Source organism: Cryptomeria japonica, chromosome 4 (genome assembly GCF_030272615.1).
Source record: "Cryptomeria japonica chromosome 4, Sugi_1.0, whole genome shotgun sequence".
Lineage (NCBI taxonomy): Eukaryota > Viridiplantae > Streptophyta > Pinopsida > Cupressales > Cupressaceae > Cryptomeria > Cryptomeria japonica.
The window spans coordinates 588,720,929-588,742,418 of NC_081408.1; the positions used below are offsets into that span (position 1 = coordinate 588,720,929).

The following is a 21,490-nucleotide window of genomic DNA, read 5'->3' on the forward strand; positions in this document are numbered from 1 at the left end:
AGTTGCAAGGACCACAAACTTCGACGACAATGGGCTAAAGCGCTCCTGTCCTTCACTGGAGGACCAGGGCAAAATCTCCAAATAGGCCTATTTGCCTAACATTTTGAAATGCTATCTCTTGTTTCCAGGACTCAAGAAGGAGTGGGGAATGATGTTTTATGCCTTGAGGGTAATTGGAGGGTGATGAGGTCAAGAGTTTGTGTAATGAACTAGAAGGCACTCCTGTCCTTCACTGGAGGACCAGGGCGATTTTTATAAAACCAATAATTTCCCTCCAAAACCACGCCAAGACAAGGTGATGCAAGATGAGAAATGTCTTTTAAAAAATGGTGAACAAGGAATTGCTTCCAAAAAAATCGACAATCCTAGGCTCAAGGACAAAAATCGCTCCTGTCCTTCATTGGAGGACCAGGGCGAAAATCTTGGGAGAGTCTATTTTGCCTTGAAGAAACGAGTTAAGCATGCATAGAATGGGCGAAGGAGATCATTGCTTACCCCCCATGACATGAATTGGCAATTTGAAAGATAAAGATCAAGGACAAAAGACAAAAATCGCTCCTGTCCCTCACCAAGGGACCAGGGCGAAAATGTCCTAAGGTACGCTCCTCCTAAGGATCGAGTAAATTAAACTCAAAGTTCCAAATGAAAACCCCATTTTGGACGCCAAGGAGGAGATTTTGAACGTGAAAGCAAGGAATGCGAGGCTTAAAATGAAAGAGCGCTCCTGTCCCTCTCCAAGGGACCAGAGCGAGGTTATTAACATTCATTGTTTTACCATGCTTGAGCGCCAATATCCTCCAAATCGCATTAGATGCCAAATTCGCTAAAAACTTCAAAATATTTTAAAAATTTCAATTAAATTGGCATTTAATAAGGGCGCATGGCATTTAATAAATTAAATTTTGAGCCCTAGAAAATCGAAATTTTAATTACAAAGGCATTTAAAATTAATTTTTATTAAATTAAAATTGAAAATGGAGAGCGCTTGAGGTATCATTTTCATTGCTTAAGTAAGTCAGCCTTCTTCTTTTATTAATTTTTGTTTATTTTGGGTCCTATTTTACCAAGTCGGCCTATAGAAATGAAGTGGTGGGCGCCTATATAGTAGGGGTGTGTTGAGCGATTTTAATCAATCATTCATTCATTGTTTCAAGCACGATTTGGAGAAGCAAGGAAGAAGTGCGAAATCTGGTTTAGCTGGAGCGAACTTTGTTGAAGGCTTGAGGTGGTAGAATTGATGCTCGTGAGGACTAGAAGAAGGCGCATTTTGCTGAAGGGAGGACTTCGATATATCTTTTGCCTAGCAAATTCTCCTATTTTTGCATCATTTCTTAGAATTAATTCTCAAGTGGAGGTATGGCGAGATCATCCTTGTCCCAATGTTGAAATTTTGAATTTTGAACTTCAAGTTTTTTGAAAATTGCGTAGTTAAATTAGGAAATGATAACTTAAAGATTTATCATGAAGTTTCGTAATTAAAAGCTTAAATCTTCCTTTCTACTCTATATTCCTACGTTGCAAAATATATTGCTCATTATGAAATGTTGTGTAGGTGACAAGATGGCGACCCCAAAAGCAGGAGCGTCCACTAGTCATCCAGCTCTCATGAAGGAAGATCAGAGGAATGAAGAATTGGAGACCAAGATCGTGTCAAAGTGGAGCAACATTGGAGATACCAACTTGGGAAACTTCAGTGTGAAGAAGTTTCGAGGGGTCCCTTACATTGGAAAGCCATCACCTGTCGCAAAGAGAATAATTGAAAGTGGCATCATCAAGGCGGCCGGTTTCCCTCCAGCAGTCCAGTGCCATGAGTTGATGATCAAGTGTGCCCGCCATTATGACCCACAATCAAGATCAATAGTGTCCAAGGAAGGGAACACTTTGGCTTACCTTTCGGAAGAGGCTATAAGTGAGGCTCTCCATCTTCCAGAACATAAAGATATGATTTACAAAAGCTTAGAAGGAGCTAGGTCCATGTATGAAGATGATCCAGACACTTGCTTGAGCATCATCAATAAGAATTGGTTACTCAAAAGTCGTCCTCGCCTAAGCAAGATTCCCAACACACCACATAGGATCGACTTCCAGGAGGAGTACAGAGATTTGATAACTTTGCTCAATCGAGTTACAGGGGCTCCTCAGGCCTTCTATTTTGAGAAGTGGATGTTCTACTTCATCCAAGTGATAGTTCAAAGAAAGGGAACGATTCATTGGGCTAGAAATATTAGCCATTGCTTGGACGTGCAGTTAAGGAGACTGAAGGCTACCAAGTCCTTCCACATGAGTTCATACATCATATATGCCTTGATCAGGAGTTTCGAATATGCAGGACTACCTCACAGAGGAGTGATCGGAAGAGGACCCAGAGAAGTCAGAGTTTGTGAATCTTATGTTCATTTGCATCACCCACCAGGAAGTGACTACAAGTTAGTCAATGATACCTTTACGATGAATATCACCAGGATATTGCAAGGCGGGATTCACAATCGGTTATCTCAAGATGCACAAGAGCTTGTAAAGAGGTATGGTGCTTGGTTCATCCAATTCCAAAAGTTTACATATATTAGAGTTCATGGGTGTCCTTCACCTCCCTATATGTTGCCAAGATACCCGACAGATAGGATAGTGCTACTTGAGGTGACTAGGCAGTTGGCGGCTTATGCGAAGGCATTCAGACACAGGCATGGAAATGGAATTCCTGTGCCTATCATACTAGGGAATTCAGTTGAGGTATGTCTTAATGCTCTAGCCTTGGATGATGCAGAAAGGGAGTTGGCCTTATATTCATTTTCATTCTTTGCCTTGAGGGAGAATTTTGATCCTTATGGGTATATAGAAGAGACAGTTGGTAGAAAGTACAGGCATGAATGTCAAGTAGAAGACTTTTGGATGAATCTCTCAAGTGATCTAGAAGTAAAAAGAAAGATGCATTCCAGATTGCCTTTAGATTTCATCAGGAAATGCAAGGTTTACAGAGTGGCCAATCAAGCTCAGGACAGTGGCAGACATCTCCAATTATCTTATGACCGAGAAGACAAAGCAGTGAGGATAGATTGGAACGAGCCTGAGGTTTTGGACTTAAAAGCTTTGATGGCTCCAGTTTTGTCATATACTCGCAAATGGGTAGATATACAACATCAAAAGTTGAGAGATCAGAACGTACCAATAACTTTTACTTTGGAGGAAAGGCCAGGAGAAGGAGGAGCAAGCGTAAGTGAAGGCAATCCTCATCCTAAAAGTGCAAGTGAAGGCAATCCTCATCCTAAAAGTGCAAGTGAAGGCAATCCTCATCCCAGAAGCGCAAGTGAAGGCAATCCTCATCCTAGAGGCGCGAAGAGGAAAGAAAGACCTGAGAAAAGGGAACCCTCCAAGAAGAAGCAAGAGGCCAATCGAGATCGCTCATCCGGTACATCCTCTCGACATGAAAAAGGGACGAGTCAGGTTGTAGGACAAGAGAAGAGGGTACCTGAAGTCGAGGAATCTATGGAATCAATGGTACAGAATGATAAACACGAAGAAGGGCAGGCATCTCAACGTTCATCAAGTCAATCTCCCCAAGTCAATGAGCTACATGAAGACAAGAATGATGATGAAGTGACATCTCCTCTCCGAGAAGAAGAACCATTGCCTAAAGAGATACAAGTTAGGGAGACAAGATCTGCCATTCCAGATTGGTTGAAGGAGAGACTAACAAGGGTGATTGTGGTCAAGGATGAAGATAATGTGATTGACTTAGAGAGCCTTGTAGGAAATTCTCAAGGAGTAACAGAGAAGAGGAAGGCCACCAAGATGTCCAAGATGATCAGAGATGAGACAAGGTCCAGGAAGTTGCAGATAGCTACACCAACAGTGGACAAGTATGAAGGTGAAATCCTTGCAGAAGAGTATGATGTAGAAACCTTTGAACTTGGTCCACTCACCGCTGAGCAGACACTGGATGAGGCAACCGATTCATTTGAGGCACTTAAAGACAAGCTTAAGGAAGAGATGGAAAAGAATAGAAAGCTTGAGAGAGAGGTCAGTGCTTGGAGAGGCTACTTTAGTCATCTCAATCAGTCTTTGGGACGTCAGGATCCCGCAGTGTCTCCTGTGCAAGCACTTCCCCTTGAATCAGTTGGCGAGGCAGAAAGAGTCAAGAGCTTGGTTCAGCTTATGAGCTCTTGGATTGACAAGTCCCACACAGTAGTCGTTGAATTCGCAACAAGAATGATGCAGACCATCCATCGAGCTATCCAGGTCCTTGAGATCATCCACAACCTAATGATAACAGTGGCCGCCTTTGCCCACACTAGGGATGTTATCATTCCTGTTCTACAAGTAATCAGGCAAACACCAAGGAAAATCCTAGCACAAGAAAGGATAATGGATGGAGGAGCTCATAATTTACTCCAGTGGTCAACTCTACTCCAGATGAAGGAAGTTCTTTTCGAAGACATCAGCACCAAATGCAATCAAGTTGAAGAGGTCATCCATCCAATTCAGGACAAGGTGTTTGGGGTGTTATGTTCTATTCTTGGCAGGAGGATTGAAGATGAGACAGATGTGGATCTTCAAGAGTTGGAAGAAAAGGTCAAGGTCATCTTTTGCAAAGATGAGAATGTTATCACAGATGAACAAAGGGATCAAATGTTCGCTACTATGCTCCTGATTGAGAAAATCAAAGAACTCGAACCTGGATGGGATGCGGCTCTTCTCAAGGCCTTTGATCAAGTTATCCACTTGGAGGAACGAATGAGGAATCTTTCTGAGATTCCTATTGCTGAGATTGAAGGAATTGTGTCTAGATTCATTGCATATGCTAAGAAAGAGCATTGGAAAGGGAACAAGGTTCTAGAAGAGAGGTTGTTGTAGATGATGTGGCACCTTAATTATCATTGGTCTATGTTTCCTAGATTTTTGTGCCAATTAAATATTTGGCTATGCATTTAATATTGTTCAATAAAAGGGGAACTTTTTGTAATAAACCCTAATTAGGGTTTAGGTGTCAGAATCTCAGCCGTTGATCTTCTTTTGATCTGGGTCGTTCATTGTAATTGAGGATGCTATATATACCCTCACTCATTTTTATTTTGTCATTAGAGATTAAAAAGGAGAAATAGATATTAGAGTCAGATAGTTAGAAGTTATTTTGTAGCAAGATTGAGCATTGAAGAGAGAATTTCAAGCAATTATTGTCTATTTTGGCTTTGAGATCAATAAAATATTGAAGTTATGGTGTTTTATTGCAATTCTTGTGGCTACTCTTATGGTTGCTTACTTTCTTGAATCATTCTTGGTCCAAGTAGTATTTAAATTTGAAGGACTAAGTGTTGAGCTTGATCTTTGGTGAGATTCACGTTCCAAACCACTAGCTTCTTGCTGATTGTAAGGACGCCTTGTGTGGTCAACTGGAGACATTTGGATTGCTTAAACCTTCAATCATTATTGAACTATTGATATGTACCTTCATGGTAGTGTCTATGATTCTTAAGGAATTGAAAAATCATTAGTCACCTTAGAAGATCGCATTGATTTCAGTAGAGTTGTTATTCCTTGGCAATATTGAAATTGGTAGAGTCTTACCAAGTCTAGCCTACATTGAATCATTCTTAGGATTAGATTAGAATTCATCTCTTGCAAACCCTACTTTTGATCTTTTTGAGAACTTGTTAGTTTTAGGAAATTCTGTTCCTACAATTCGGAGACATAAGGCCCCTTGATGAAACAGCATTCACAACAACCACTGGTGCTTATCCACACGTAGAGACCCTACATCGAAGAACCTTGGAGTCATCCTGATTGATCCTTTTTTGCGACATCTTCAGCAATCAAAGGCTTTATTCAAGAGAGGATAAGGTACCCTTGGGTATTTTATTTTGTGTTTGATTGTGTACAAAATACACGTCAACAGGTAGATTGACAATGATTAAAGTTGTCTTTTGGGTGATACCAATATAACTTATGCCATATTTGCAATTAACAAATAAGACTGCAACAACCATAGATAGCATAAATAAGCGATTCTTATGGGAAGGCTCCAATGAGACTCGTAGGATCCCATTAGTCAAATGGGATACAGTTTGCTCGGGACGTGAGAAAGGGGGAGCTGGGATCACAAACATCAAATTGCAAAATAAAGCTATGGGAGCCAAATTAGTATGGAAAATGTATAAGTGCCAAGACAAAATGTGGTGCAAAGTAATGCAAACCAAATACCTTGACACAAATGAACCGAGTAGAATTTTAACCATGGCACCAAAATTCATTGTTCTCTATTGTTCTTTAATGGCCAAAGGTTGTCTATTCTCCAAGGGCTCAAGCTCCATTTAATTCTCTACAAGCAAACATGGTGGCTATCAAATCTTCCTTCATTTCCCAACTCCCTTCTCTTTTGAATAACACAATTCCCATGAATCAGATTTGCCTTTGTAAAAATTCAACTTATCACTCATCATGCCCCAACTATTACTATCAAACCCCTTATCATCTAAGCACTCAAGACTTTACCTTTTCTGAATGAATCCCACAAGGACCATTTATTTTGTTGCCTACCCACCAAATCACCCTCTCTGTTGTTCCATGGTCTAAAACCTTTGAAATGTCATCACAAATCATTGGCATAGGTGTAACACTCTTCAAATCAATAACCACAAGCTCAAAAGATGCCTACCACTTTACTGACTACCTCCACAACTAAATTGAAACATGCCACGTGTACATTTCTTAATTGTTTGAGCACCTACCCAACACGTTATACTAGAAACTAAATGCCCACAAGAATCAATAGCTCCCAATCACTTTGGAAAACAACCTTTAGATCAATAGCAGTAGCCAATGAACTAGGTGGAGGGTAATTCAATCTACCACAGCTAATGATTAGTCGTAGTCAATGTAACTCTTCCATGTAGCCTAATTCAAACTACCCTTCACTAAGTAATTCTAACAAGTGCAAGACCACACCCACCACGCATGCCACCTAAGACCATGTGGCACTTCTTGAGTTGTTGTAATAGAGATAGGTCCCATTGAAACTTACACATTAATTTTTTAACCACTAGCAATCAATCTTTATGCCATGTGGTCTTGACACCATTCTTGGACTTGTCACTACCTTTAAACATTGAGCCCAATCGATAATCGTCATTTTAATAATTCATTAAATCAACTACCAATGGGCCATAGGTGATTGGGAATAAGCAAGTACTTTGATTCCCCACAGTCCAAAATCAGCCACGATGAACAAGAAACCACCACATATCCCACTTCACAGTTCAACTAACCAATGCCATTAGCCTTCCCCTTGCAATGCATGGGAGATAACATGTGGCCATGATGATATCATGGCAAACCCCATAGTAGTAAGCCTTTAGATCCTTAAACAATTTCCTTATGAGGACCAGATGGATCTTGTTCATTTTCATAGATGATCCAACGGTTCACAAAGCTTGAAGCTAACATTTCTCTCTAACACATATAGAACTCCCATAAACCTAAAGGCCAAGATCCTTGCTGACATAACTTCAAAGGAACTAGTCACCTCATTGCACCAGACCATGCTTGAAAGAAGAGAGAAACATCATTTATGCCTCACAGAAAAAAGTCCACACAGATGCCTTGTAGGTTAATGACAAGTACCATTGCAGCCTTGCAGCATATGAGGAGATCAGCTGGCAACTAATTATGTACGCAGATTCATTGCAGAATCGATAATCAATCACCACTACAACACAATGAGATCACTTAAGTGATGAGAAACTTCCTATCACAAGTCAACATTCGATAATCTGCAAACCAAAGAAACAGATTTGGGCATAGTTACACAAGCCTAAACAATCAAACTGCCTTGAACGCAAACCAAGAATTCACCAAGGTACTGACATTGGAAAATTTCTTGGAGGCAAAATGATTTCTTTTCTTAACCTTACTGAATTATTCATGGCAAAATTGCACCCAATCAGTAGAGAATAGATTTCACAAAGCATAAACCTATAGGTCCAACACAATACCCTAGTTAAAATTTCTCAGATTGGTTATGAGTGAGAAGGGGCCATATAGCAACATTGAGAGTCATAATGAAAGTACCTCAAATCGGGTGTCAACGAGTTATCTGTCTATTTGTAAACCTTTTAAAAATCTTAATTAGGTTGTTCCCAAGGAGATTATCATTTGAATGCTAATTACAGACCAGCAGCATTTCTATCCAATCCCTCAAATCTATGTAGAATTTATAGGGAATGCACTTAGAGAAGTTGAAAACAATTACACTGTTTCTTGAATCCCCAGCATCTCGAAGAAGAGATTTTGAGCTAGGGGAGATGTTTGAGGGGCAAATTATATATAGGAATGCCTTGTCATATAGGTTGTTGCAGAAAGACTTGTGAATACTTAATGGTTTGGAGGTCTAGCGAGTGATTATTGTCAGTAGTTATGTGACTGAACTAACCAATGTTTGTATTATAAATCAGTGCATATGATTGTTCAAATAATCAAAAGTGATTCGTATAGTCTCTTATGAATTCATTGCTAACTATTGGACTACCAGTTAGCCATGTAACATCACATTAAACAACTCATTAGAAACTTTGCTAAGATGGTAAAATTAAAATAGTTCCCAGAGAATATAGACCAAACCAGTTCAAATGGAAGGATATATAGCATATAACTGATTGCCGGTCAAAACAACACTAAGAGGCTTGCATTTGACCAAGAATAGTCAAGAAATGAACATACAATTTCAATCCTACAAGGAACATTCAAACATTTTTTACGCTTATTTAAGGCAAGAAGAGATCCAAATGCCTTGAATGTAATGGCTTGAATTTAAATTGATGGTTAGCAGCTAGCCACACAATAACAATTACACACAGCTTCTAAGATGGTTCAGGAGCATTTGGTCCAAATCTCACAAGAAGAATGTATTTCCTCTGGGTCCTTTCAAAACTTCATACATTGTCTAGTCTACAAATATCTCATGAAGCATATTCTTAAAGATTTCAACTTTTAGTTGTTTGGTCATGGTGGGTGTACAAGAAGTTTAGTGCAAAGCAAGGGTTGTAATGGTTTTAGCTTTATCAAAAATTATAACAACGAAACATTAAAAATCACTATATGGTATTTGAAAATCTTCTATAATCATGGTGTTGGCAAGAACCTTTTCTGAATTCTTGGCATTATGGTTTTAGGAGCAAACTCATTCCAAGCTAATAGGTCCCAGTTTATAGCATGTTTAAGTAAAGAGCAACTATTCCCTCTATGAGAGACCCAATGTATATTTGCCATATACTAAATTATGGATTATATAGATTCAGATCCATTGATGGCAATTTCGGCAAATGGTTGGTGGGTGACATTTGTCACCTGTGGCTAGACAGTCTGACTTAAAGAATTCATTAAATGCAAAGCATATGCACCCTCAAGGAAAGCTCATAAAAGAACAGAACAAGGCCTTGATCACTAGAAAGTTCAAACTATAAAGGTATGTGAATCATACAACTCATCCATCACTAGAATGCATCACCAGGAGTGCATTATTAAGCTTAAAATATGAACAAGGCCTTGATCACTAGAAAGTTCAAACCATAAAGGTATGTGAATCATACAACTCATCCATCACTAGAATGCATCACCAGGAGTGCATTATTAAGCTTAAAATATCTTTAAGCTTGCAACCAGCCTAGTCCTTGTGTGGCTTGCACTAACATGGGCTTTGATCAGCTAAGGAGACCTAGAAAATTCAAAGAAAAATAGTATTTAAATCATAGTTCAAACCCAAAATTTTGACTGGGACTCCAAACTCAACACAGACTTGGCAAAAAACTCGACACAGACTCAGCAAAAAAAACCTCATTATTACACAAAAACGGAAATCAATGCATTTAGAGAACATAAAAGTCTAATTTGACTATCAATTTGTTCATGATTCAAACATTACACATGTCATACAATCCTCAAACACTCAAAATTTGATATTTTAGTTGCCATGTCTGTTGTGTTCAGCCACTAGAAGAGTCTGAGCTCAATCCTCAAAAGTCCAAGCCTAAGACTCGGTAGTCTTGGAGCAAGACTTGACTGTGTACTCTCCATGACTCGGCCAGACTTGGCATGGGAGTCTAGTCGACTCAGCTCAACCAGCTTAGAGACTTGGGAGTTTGGCAAGCCTTGTAGAGTCTTCAAACTTTGATTTGCATTGTTAAACTAGGCATCCATATTGCAATAACCAAGGGAAACGCATCAGCAAGCTTAGAACACATTTAGACCTGTAACCAACTTTGTCAAGGTGTGTCCCACATTAACAAATTGGCCTTAATAAGCTTGGAACACTTAGAAAGTCCAAATAAATATACATGTAATATATAACACTCACGAGTGACTAGGCATCATCGGACTGCACCATAAGGAATGAAATGTCAATAGAAAACCTTTTGACATGCATCCAGCCTTATTATGAGACCTAGGAAATTCAAATTATGATGAAACATAAATTGTAACACTCACAAATCATCATGGTAATGCACCACAGAGAATGCAATGGGCATAATCAATCATTAAGCAACTTTAGGACTGCACGCCATCTATGGCTTGTGGCTACACAGGGTTTGATCAGCAAGGTAGACCTAAAAAGTTCAAATTGTGATGGAATGTAAAGTGTAATACTCACCAACCACATCGGAATGCATCATCAATCTTGGGGTTTTTTGGCTTATGCCCAGCCTAATCTGTGCATGCTCTATTTAACATGGGCCTTGATCAGCAAGGAAGTCACAGAAAGTTCAAACTAAAATGGTAGATATATAGTAATACTCATCAACCATCATCAGGGTCCACTCCCATGAATGCAACATCAAGATTAGAACACCTTTAGGTCACCCCTGCGAGCAAGCCAAGTGGGGCTTGAACCTGCATCATAGTCATGACAATCACTCCATCCTGCCACTATGCCCCTGATATTTAGAACTTGGTAAAACTGTAATCCTCAACTATCTTGAAATTGCAGATCTGAGTATTATGTAGCACATGCACTGTAGAAACAGAGAAACATATAATCCTGCAATGTCCAGCTTTAAGTAACAGTGGATCAGATATGCCGATACGTCAGAAGTTGACTACACAGAGACCATAGTAAACTAGTAAAAAATATAGGTAATTTCTGATTGAAAATCAATAGAAGAAGATTTAAACTGAGAGAAAAGTAACATTATCTTGAATGTTAGCCCTTCTATAGGTGGATGCTGGGTTCTTGGTGTGATTACAAATATTTATGGGTTATTAGGTTAACACATTCACTTTTCAGTTTAGGTAGTCTTTCTTTATATGGCAGTTAATTTGTTCTTCATTGCTTATAAATAAGAATTTAAATATGAGAAAGATGAGAAGTTTGTTTGGAGAAGAAGCATGGTGTGGCATGTGATTGTGCAAATGGACTTGATTTAAAGAAATGCAGCACTCACTGAGGATGAAACTGAGAGCAGCTGTGATTACATTTGGAGCAGTTGGAAGGGAACCATGACTCTGCATACTTTTGAATGAGTTTGCTAAAGACGACATAAGGTGTAATTTCGTCCTGTAAACTTTGGAGTTTAAACTGTATGCACACCTTTTCCTACAACAGTTCTTTGTCTATCCTTTATTGGCCAAACCCATAGATGGAAGATTCTGCGAAAACTCACCAAGTCAAGAAAAACTCGCAAGTCTTTTTTGCTCCGGAGTATATGCGCTAAAAACTCGCTGAGCATCTAACACCTTGTGCAACTTGTCATTGCTGCCCCTCAAACCCATTGGGGTCTCCACTCCCAAACCCCCACTAGTTATTAGGATCTCTTGTCACATAAGAAATTTGATTACAATGAAGGGGTCTGGGAGAGGAGACTAGAATCGAGAAATTAGACACCTAATTTTATCACTATCATAATATCATTGATCAATGATGAAATATCATACTATCAGTATCAAGGATTCAAATGTAATTATTAGAAATTTAGAACCTCACCCAAAGTTTTCATTAGACCAGGGAAGAGGAAGATGTAAAATGTTGTAATATGCTATGAATTATGTTGAATCGTGATGATGTTCAAAGGCAATCATCATAAATTAATAATAGTTGTCAGCTAACTATTATATCAAGATTCCACATAACGATGTGATTTTCTACTCAATTTGAATTCAAATCAATCAAATTTAATAAAAAACACTTTTGTACTCATTTATGGACTCATTAGAAGTAGAACATCTTGTCATTGAATTTTGCAAAAAAATGTGTTTCTAATGAAATTTAAGCAATTTTTTAAGTTGTCAAGTTTTTGCCGAAATTTAGCCAAGTCGTTTTTTTGGGGCTTGCCAAGTTTTTTCCAAGTCCGAGTTTATGAGGTGTGTACATTTCTAGCCCTGGAAGGTACTGATTCATTTCCAGCTATATAAGTCGCATCTGCAAACAAGAGTAATTTGGTCATTTTTATCTTTGTTATTGGCTACACAGTTTCATATGAAAGTTGAAGTTTGTCATTTAGGAGATTGGCTTATGGTTTTTATTATATGGTGGAATGACCAAATATCAAGCAAAAGAGCTGAAATATTTGCATTTCGCATTGGAGTTTCAAAGTAGGTTATGTGCTAGATTTTTCCATACTTTATATGCTCTTGTGCATAGCACGAGTAGAAAGTGGATTTTATGATACAATGGCTTGTGTGAGAGAACATTTATTCAAAACCAACTACTTGCATACTTTTTAAGTAATTTTAGTCAATTTGTAGTGATTTTAGAAATATATGGAACATAAACATTATTATGTATGGGCAAATTGTGTTAATCTGGAAAAATCAAATACATAGAAATAAAAAAGAGAGATGTTTTTGGATGATGTGGATATAAAAGTATTATCGAAATTACTGGAGTTATGAGGTGTGTAAAACATGACAATCTTACATTCTGAGAATATGCTATCCTTGCAAATTAATGTCAGTAACCAACAAGAGGCAGAGATAATATCTGAATGTTGGCCTCAATACAAACCTTTGTTTAGGCAGTTCACAATCAATACATGATGTTACAACAAGAACTCAATAGATTGCAAGATATGTTAAGAGACACACAAATACCTATCAACATTAAGCAGAAACATGTTGTCAACAATGATGCTCCTTCTTCTAGCAATACAACACAAAAGGCAGGTCAAAACAAAATGTTCCTGAAGAAAAGTGTTGTGTCCTCTCCCATGTCATAGAAAAAGGTTATTGTGTCTAAATCAAAAAGTGTGTCATCAAAACCTGTAACACATAAGGAACCTATATCCCAGACAACGAAGCCTATTGTGTCAAAATTTACATCTAACAAAATGTCAAACTCTATTGATTCACAGTCAAAACCTATTGTGCAAGTCTGGGAGTCTCAGAAAACAAACAAGGGAAATGTAGTCTCAGTTATGATTTTGTTGGGTCTTATGTGTCAATCTTCTAAACCCATCAAATTTGTATCAAGAGTACTCATGAATAAATGTTATGTTGTGTCTTTACCTATTGGTCATTCTTGTGAAGTCAAAAAATCTGAGTTGTTAAAGAAACTAAAAGCAATGTTTACCAAGTCCGAATATGTCCAAGCTTATTCTCATTGTGGACATCTAGGTCATATCTCTAGCAATCGCTTTGATCTACACCCTTGTATATCCTGTGGTCAGCCTGCTTATTCTGCCGAACACTGTTACCTGCAAGATCCACCTACAGAGTTTATGAGGTGTGTACATTTCGGTTGGATAGATCATTCCGAATGGAGATCCAAGGGTCATTTGTTGACCAAAACTTGTAAGAGAGTTCAGTCTACTATTGATGATAAAAATTTGTCTACTCATGATGGTTATGTTGTTGTCCATCCTAATTCTTCTAATTATGATGAACTTAGTCTTGTAGATCTTGTTGAGACTATATTGACTAGTCTTGATATTGATATTTCAGAGATGCCCCTAGGTGTATTTGATAAGTGATCACTTGCTGAAAGGATTACAGAGTTGAATCTAATTCCCAAAGAGAATCATTTTGTATCCATGACTCATGTTGATGGTGTTGATCCCATTCCAATGATTTCCTATTCTGATTCGGATACTAATGATGCTCTTTTTTATGCAAGCTATCAAATGTTTGCTAAGCAACGTGATCATATTTTCTATTGAGTATGTGGGATATGCAGCTCATGATGATGATAGTCCTTATTGATGTGTTCAGATTATTTGAGGGCCTAGAGATTGCAATATTGCCTCTTATTGATCAGGTAGGGCGGATTAGACCCTCATTTTGAGCACTTGAGTTGTATGTAAGTGGAAAATGCAAAACAGCAGCTTACACACTTCCCATTATGTCGAAAAGTTAAAACCCAAAAGAGCAGCTTAATGAAAACTTGAGATGAAAACCCAAAAGGGCATTATTAAGTTGTGCATTTATATATACATACTTTCACATGATGGTCTACTCTCTCCACCAAGGAGACCATGTTAGCATTCTCCTCTCTCTTTATCAGGGGAACCTTGTGTTTATGCCAAATTCAAGTGAAGACTTTAAAAAGACAATTGATCTGTGCAGTTCAGATGCTTTGTGCAGATTTGTTGCTTGTATGTCATTGTTGATATATGTCAAAATTTGTCATCTTTTAGCCAAAGTTTGTTGATGTCAAGATTGGTGCACTTACATTCTAGATATTGCAAATGTCTTGCTGACAGCTTGTGATTTGTGATCTTATATCTATGTTTTGAATGCGTTTGATGATTACACTTGATGTTGTTCTTCATTGCAGATATTATCGGTGAGCAGTTGATGTGTATATGTTCCTCCACATTATTGCACCTAATGAATGCTTGTGTCTACTATGAGTAATATGTTGGTTGGATTGCAGCTTGGTGACTGATACATTTAGGATATTTTCAATGATGATGCAAAGTTGTCCCACATTGGTAGCTGGAGACTACTTATTGGCCACATTGATGAGTGGCCCATTCATGATTTTTTTATGATTGAAATGAAGTTGTCCCAAAAGATTGATAGCGAGGACTACTAGCCATGAGTGAATACTCATATTGGCCACTGAGGATTTTTCATTTTTTTTTTCAGATTATTACACATTGCAACATTGCACATAGAGTAGCTGCATAGATGATTGAAGAGTACACCATTTTGAGAGATGGCGAATAATAGAATCTAAGTCATCACAGTTGGGTATACATAATACGTGCATTGGACCATGATGGAGCTTCTGCTCAGAAAATGGAAGCACCATTAATTCAACCCGAGTCTTCACCAAAAAAAATGAAAAAAGAAATCCAATTAAATTAGCAAGCCAAGGATAAAAATAGTTCAACTTAGCTCTTCACAAAACTGGACAAAACAAATCCACCATAAATTTGAAACCTGTCAAAGGCAATACGCATAAGAAGTCCAACAACAAAAATGGGCAAAAGAAATCCAACAAAAAATTGACTTGTCAAAGCAACAAGCTCAGTCCAATCAAGAAAATAACTTAGTCAATCGATGAAATCAATATAACGGTAAATATAAAACTCACTTGTTTTTAAAAAAGCTTCTCAGCCGGCAAATACCAAGATTGAAAAACAGGACAGAATGGAGTTGCATTATTAAGTATTTTATAAAGATTTAGATTCTTATTTACAGACAGTGAAGAATAAATCAGCTGCCACGTAATGGAAAACTAACTAAACTAAACACTGAATGAGTTAATCTGATCAACCCATAAAGATTAATATTTAGATCTAGGGCGTGATTAAAACTTTAGCTTTTTGTGTGTTATCTATATCTCTACGTGTGATTCGTTGGAATATGAGATTCATTCTATCTTGCTGTCATATTATGTTGTAATGCAACTAGAAGCTATACTGACTGTGACTGAAAATCTAAAGTCCCTTATGCTGGCAAAAGCTTGTCTCAAACGTAGGACAAAACCTATAAACCATCTTCAACATTTAAAAAGCCGGAAAAGTACAAATAAAATATCATTACCCGATTGGGCATGTATTGATTTACATCAAAACACATAACAGAAAAAGATGGCACTCACAGCAAGAAAGAGAGATTCTTTAGCAGCAATGCGTTCCATGTCTTTGGCATAAATTGAAGCGGCAATTGATGTGGTGCTTCCCATGCTTGCTCTGCACTCACCCAACCGCCTCTTATTTCTTATCTTGCATCTTTTGACTCGTAATTGCGACAAATGCGGCATTCCGATTGTAGCTCTAGAGTGAGAGAGGACCGAATTTGTACAAGTAGGCAAGCCACATAGCTGGTGTAATGCAATTGCCATTGCAAAATTCGTAAATGGGTTGTTCAAATTCGATTCCTACTAAAAGCAGAGAAATTTTGTCTGGGGAAGCTCCCCACTTCATCATAATCTCTTAAGTTCCCTCCGCGCCCAATCTTGGGGCATGAGTCTACTTCAGATAGGACTATGCCTGGTTTTGCCACGTCGGTATTCGTATGACGTGTCATTGAATCATTTGCTTCGACTTTGATTGCCTTTGATGGTGATGTTCGAGGATTTCTTTGCTGCTTGGAACTTTTTTTAAGGCTTTCAATCTTTTCAAAAATAAATGATTCGTTTAATTTTTCAAACAGTGTATTTGAAGATTTAAGGGCTACTTTCTTTGTATGAATTTTATATCAAATGAATGGAGGATTTCAACAAAATAAGATTTTAAGAGATCATTAAGGGCAGGTTTCTATGCGGTTTTGAGCTTCAATTTGTGAAGCTGGTGGCTTCATGAATGTCAAATTTTGCTCCTTATAAGCAATCAGCTTAAATTGCATTTTTTCAAAGTTTATTTTTAAGTTTTAAGCAATTGTGCTCCACTTAAATAGGAAAAGATTCTAATTTATCCTTTCCTATTAATTAAAATTTTGCATGGGAACACTGTGGCTGCTTAATTTTAAGCAGAAATTGTACTTAAGCAGCCGCATGGGGACATGGCGTAATAGGGGTATTTTCAAATTTAATAATGTTGGATTTTTTATTATAGATTTTGATTAGAAAATTTACAATTTTGTTAAGTCTATTTTCTTAAATAAGGTAATTAAACTATCTTCTTTCAAATTGTTTTCACATTGGATATAGATATCCTCATAAACTATGCACTCCATTGTGAAGTGTCATTCTATCCCCATTACTCCTTTGTTGAAGAATAGGCATGTTCTCATTTCCCAACCTTCCTTAGGTGTAATCCATCAACTAATCTCCAATCTAAGATGATGTGATTTGGTCCCCAAATGTTATTAGCAACTTTACTTTCTACTTAATTGTAGATCTCAAATATGTTTTTGTCATGATCTTTGATGTGGTTAAACTCTTTGATATAATACACTTTCTTTCAACCAATTTGTTGTGTTCACATGGTAGTTATTAATTTTTTTCTCGCATTTTTTATTTTCTTATAGTGTTAGGACGTTCTTGTAGTTTAACATCTCACTTATTCATCCACTTGTTTTGTTTCATCCATGTCTTCTTCCTACAATGTAAATCCTCATCCATGACCATTATAGGCCAACAATGGTTTTCTATATTTTGAACCCTTTTTAAATAGCTTTATTTGAGGTATTGTCAATGCCTCTAATTAGACAGTTCTTCCTTTACTTAAAAGAATCTCATAAGAGAATGAAGTTAAAATTTTGAGGTTGTCATGATTAAATGATTTTAGATACTGTCATATAAAATTAACTCCTTGGATGTTGTGATTTGTAATATTTGTAGGAAGTTTGAATTAGTAAGGCGCATTTTTTACTATTTTTTGGCTAAGCAAATCTGGAAAATATTTTCTACTGGTTTGAATAACTAGGGGATAATGGAGTAATTAATTGGAAAGAAACTCTCACTAGAACTATGTATAAATTGGACAAGGAATATAATTTATTTTTTCTTTATTTTTGTAATGAAATTATATGGATTATCAAAAAAGCAAGAAATAATGAAAAGTTCAAAGTCATAAAGAGGACTCTACAAAAAGATTCATGCTTTTTAATGCATCTATTAGGTTACTCTAACAATGGAGATGTCTAAACTCAAGTTTTAAAAATTGCTAAGAGAGGGCACTATGGTGGTCAAAAAAATTGAGATTTAGTTTGGAGAATTATGACAAATCAACAAAGCGGAGAATATCCCCTTCTTGTGTGATTACATGAACTTTCAATTGAAGTATAATGACTAATACCCAACTGAGACAATGAAAAAATATGGGAGCGCAAAGGCAGAGCGAAATTTCATGTCAATCAAGGAGACAAGTGATGAGTCCTAAGAATGTCCTAGTTTTGTAATGCCTCGTGCATTTGCATTCTATCATTTGATTATTTTGATCTAAGCTAGACTCTATTTATGTTTTATCCCATGATTGTGTGTATGTTATTCTTTTGTATTGGCACCCACGAGGTGCATCCTACTCACAATTATATTATTTTGCTCATATGATGATATCACTGCTTGATGTGGATAGTAGGTTATACTTGTAGTTTTTGTTATCATCATATATGTATGATGAATCTGCAATGATTTGGCATGATGTTATATGATGATGTTTGGATTATTATATGAGGATTTTCTAATTTTATTAGTGTTATGTGATTACTTGATGATGCTTTGATGATGTAATGTTTAGATGAGATGTGATAGAACTAACCATGGTTTCTATGTGACCCTAATTAGGGAACGATTAATGATGTTTCAATTATATTATATTATATTATATGTATATGTATGCACGGGTGTTTGTACTAGGCATCCACTCCACCTAGTTTCACAAGTTTGAGCATGCCTGCATTCCCCAACAGTGGTTACAGGAGATAGCACAAGGCCAAACATGTTTCCTAGCCTAAGCCATCATTCCTAATTAGGACGATTCATTCTCTAACTCTTGTGATTACACCTTCAGGATACCATTGGATTAATGACTTGTTACCCTACTTCTTAATGTGAGAAGCCAGTAAAGATTGTATGTGCATTATTTGTCAATTGCATGATGTTGTCACCTAAATATTCATACTAGTGATATTTAGCATTATAGTTACAAGATAATATCATAACGTGTGAAATATTCTATATGCATTTAAATTAATGATAATGAGTGATTTTATATTTTGGGCTTTTTGGGAGTATTGTGGTTATAAAAGTTTAATTTGATTTTTAAATTGTTTTATTATTCCCTTTTTTTCAAAAGAGAGCTTATAATTTGTAAATTGAGTTTATTTTGACACACTCGATGTATTTTTCTTATTTTGCTCTAGAAAAAACCGCTCGTTGGCCATATGGTGAGTGTGGGGATTGAATGATTTTGGAAGACAGATTTTGTGAGTGAGAAATTGTTTGAGCTGGATTGTAGAGGATTTGTTGTTTTTTGAATCTCATGAGTATTGGTGGAGTGTGGGAAGTGCAGTTTGCATTTGAGTGATTACTCCATTTAGAGGTAGTCTCTCTCTCCAATCCTCTTTGCTCTTATATTTTAATCTTCCATAGTTTGAATGATGCATTCTGGAATGTGTTTTGATCATGTTGTGATCATTTTTTGTTTATATGAGTGTTTGATTGTTGTATTTGCTTGTGTATTGGGAAATTGATGCAATTTAGGGGTGTTCTTGGGTAAATATTGCCCAAATTCCCTTGTGGATCTTTTTTGGATAATGTGTTAGTGTTTTTGGGATATCTTTAGGGATTTCACAAATGGGTTGGTCCCCAATTTGGCCTCACATACTATATTTTTGGTCGAACTTGATGTCCTAGGTAGCTTCCTGGAGCAGAATCCTGCAAATGCTTCCAAATTTTCGCATTTGCGACTAGAATTTTGCATTTGCATGTAGAATTTTGCATTTGTTAGTATAATTTTAAATTTGATGATTTAATTTCACATTTGACATTTGGATTTTGCATCTACTCCTAGAATTTCACAATTAGTTGCTCTAATTTGCCTTTGGCGTTTTGTGCTTCTATTTAGTTGTTATGCCTATTTTGCTTGGTGTATGGGTCCAATTGGCTTGTCAAATGATGAATTGTGGTGTCAAGGCATGCTTTCATGAGATTCCAAAGAGAATTTGCATTCATACTTGTGATTTGAGACCAATCTGGTGTCAAATTATTGACTTGAGGCCTTGTGTTTAACCTCTTAAGCAAGGCATTGCATTGTATTGTGAAAGTGAACTTATGAGATGCTATTATGATTACAAGTATATGTATCTATGTTATTTTAACTCTTTTAATGCATGAGCTTGGGTGAGAGTGGTTCACAATGGGGGTTGAGGCCCAAAGTGGTTGCCAGGGTAACTCATTGGAGAGTTGTGTAATGCAAGTGATAACATTAATAAATAATTGGGTAAAAACACACTAATAAGATAATTATGGATGCCCCTTGTGTTCCTTTAGTGCTTATATAGGCTAAGGACATAGTGGGAAGGCTTGGTCATCTGTGGGGCATTGATCTAGCGTGAATGAGTCTTCTTGACTTCATGAAAGGACTACTCGATTCTGTATGAGCCATATCTTTAAGCTATGCAATGAAACTCCTTCTTTTGGTCTCTAGTATCTTACCCTATATATATTTGATCAGTAATCCATGGTGGATTCATTCCTTGGTATCATTCCTATCCTTGTTATTGCATTGCATTCTTGTATGTTGTGTATGCTTTTGTGTATGATGTGAGTGTTAGCCCATTGTATCATTATTGTCTTGTTGAGTATTTGGGCCTTGTGACTATCTCCATGAGAATAGTGAGATGGACCTAAGGGTAACACATGGTCGGGTGGCATTGCACACCACCGTTGGGGATCGGTGGACCTTCTTTGTGGGAATCTTGGAGAGCTTCGTCACTACCTTTCTCTCATGATCTTCCTCTTTCCTTGTCATTGCAAGTTGTAAGGTAATTGTTATTTGATTCAAACATTGTAATTATTGAGCATTGTGTATTAAGAAAAATTCCAGAAGGAGAATGAAGTAATAAACACATGATGAGATGAGTAGTGTAGATGTTAGTAGATCAATGTTGGGATTGGCCACTATAGATGAGTACAAATGTTTTCTATTTGTTTTTAAATTATGATGTTATCATAGGAACACTTCAATTCATGCTTTAAAATGAACTTATACAAGTAATGTGATGAGTGGAAGATTAAATTAACTCTTGATTAGCCATGAGGTCATGAACCATGCTTCAATGCATTATGAACTTAACGACGTTAGGGATCCCTTAAAGAAGTTTGTTACAGTTGTATGTTGAGACTTCCACAAAGCATAGTTGTAGATGAATAGTTAACTTATCTTGAGGTGTGAGCCTAGTTCACATGTATTTTCTCACTCGATATTTAAAAAAATATTTCCATATCTTTTCATGTGCCTTTTGCTCATATCGTCTAGGGTTACTTGGCGGGGTTTACAATTTTTATTAGTTTTCAACCACTTTATCAGACTTTTACTATTTTATTATCAAACTTTTTATATGTTTTAATCATCCTCATAGCTACATTGTCATCTAGCTTTATATATATAAATAAAAT

The 21,490-nt window shown here is 36.9% G+C and overlaps 1 protein-coding gene across 1 annotated transcript in view; it reads right to left on the reverse strand.

Moving 5' to 3' along the window:
* LOC131037761 (probable plastid-lipid-associated protein 13, chloroplastic) overlaps positions 1-16,405 on the reverse strand; it is a 146,304-nt gene extending 129,899 nt beyond the window's left edge. The window contains exon 1 of the mRNA XM_057969956.2: positions 16,028-16,405. Coding sequence (XP_057825939.1) covers positions 16,028-16,270 — 243 coding nt within the window. The 5' untranslated portion in view covers positions 16,271-16,405. The remainder of the gene's footprint in view (positions 1-16,027) is intronic.
* Positions 16,406-21,490: the final 5,085 nt, after the last annotated feature.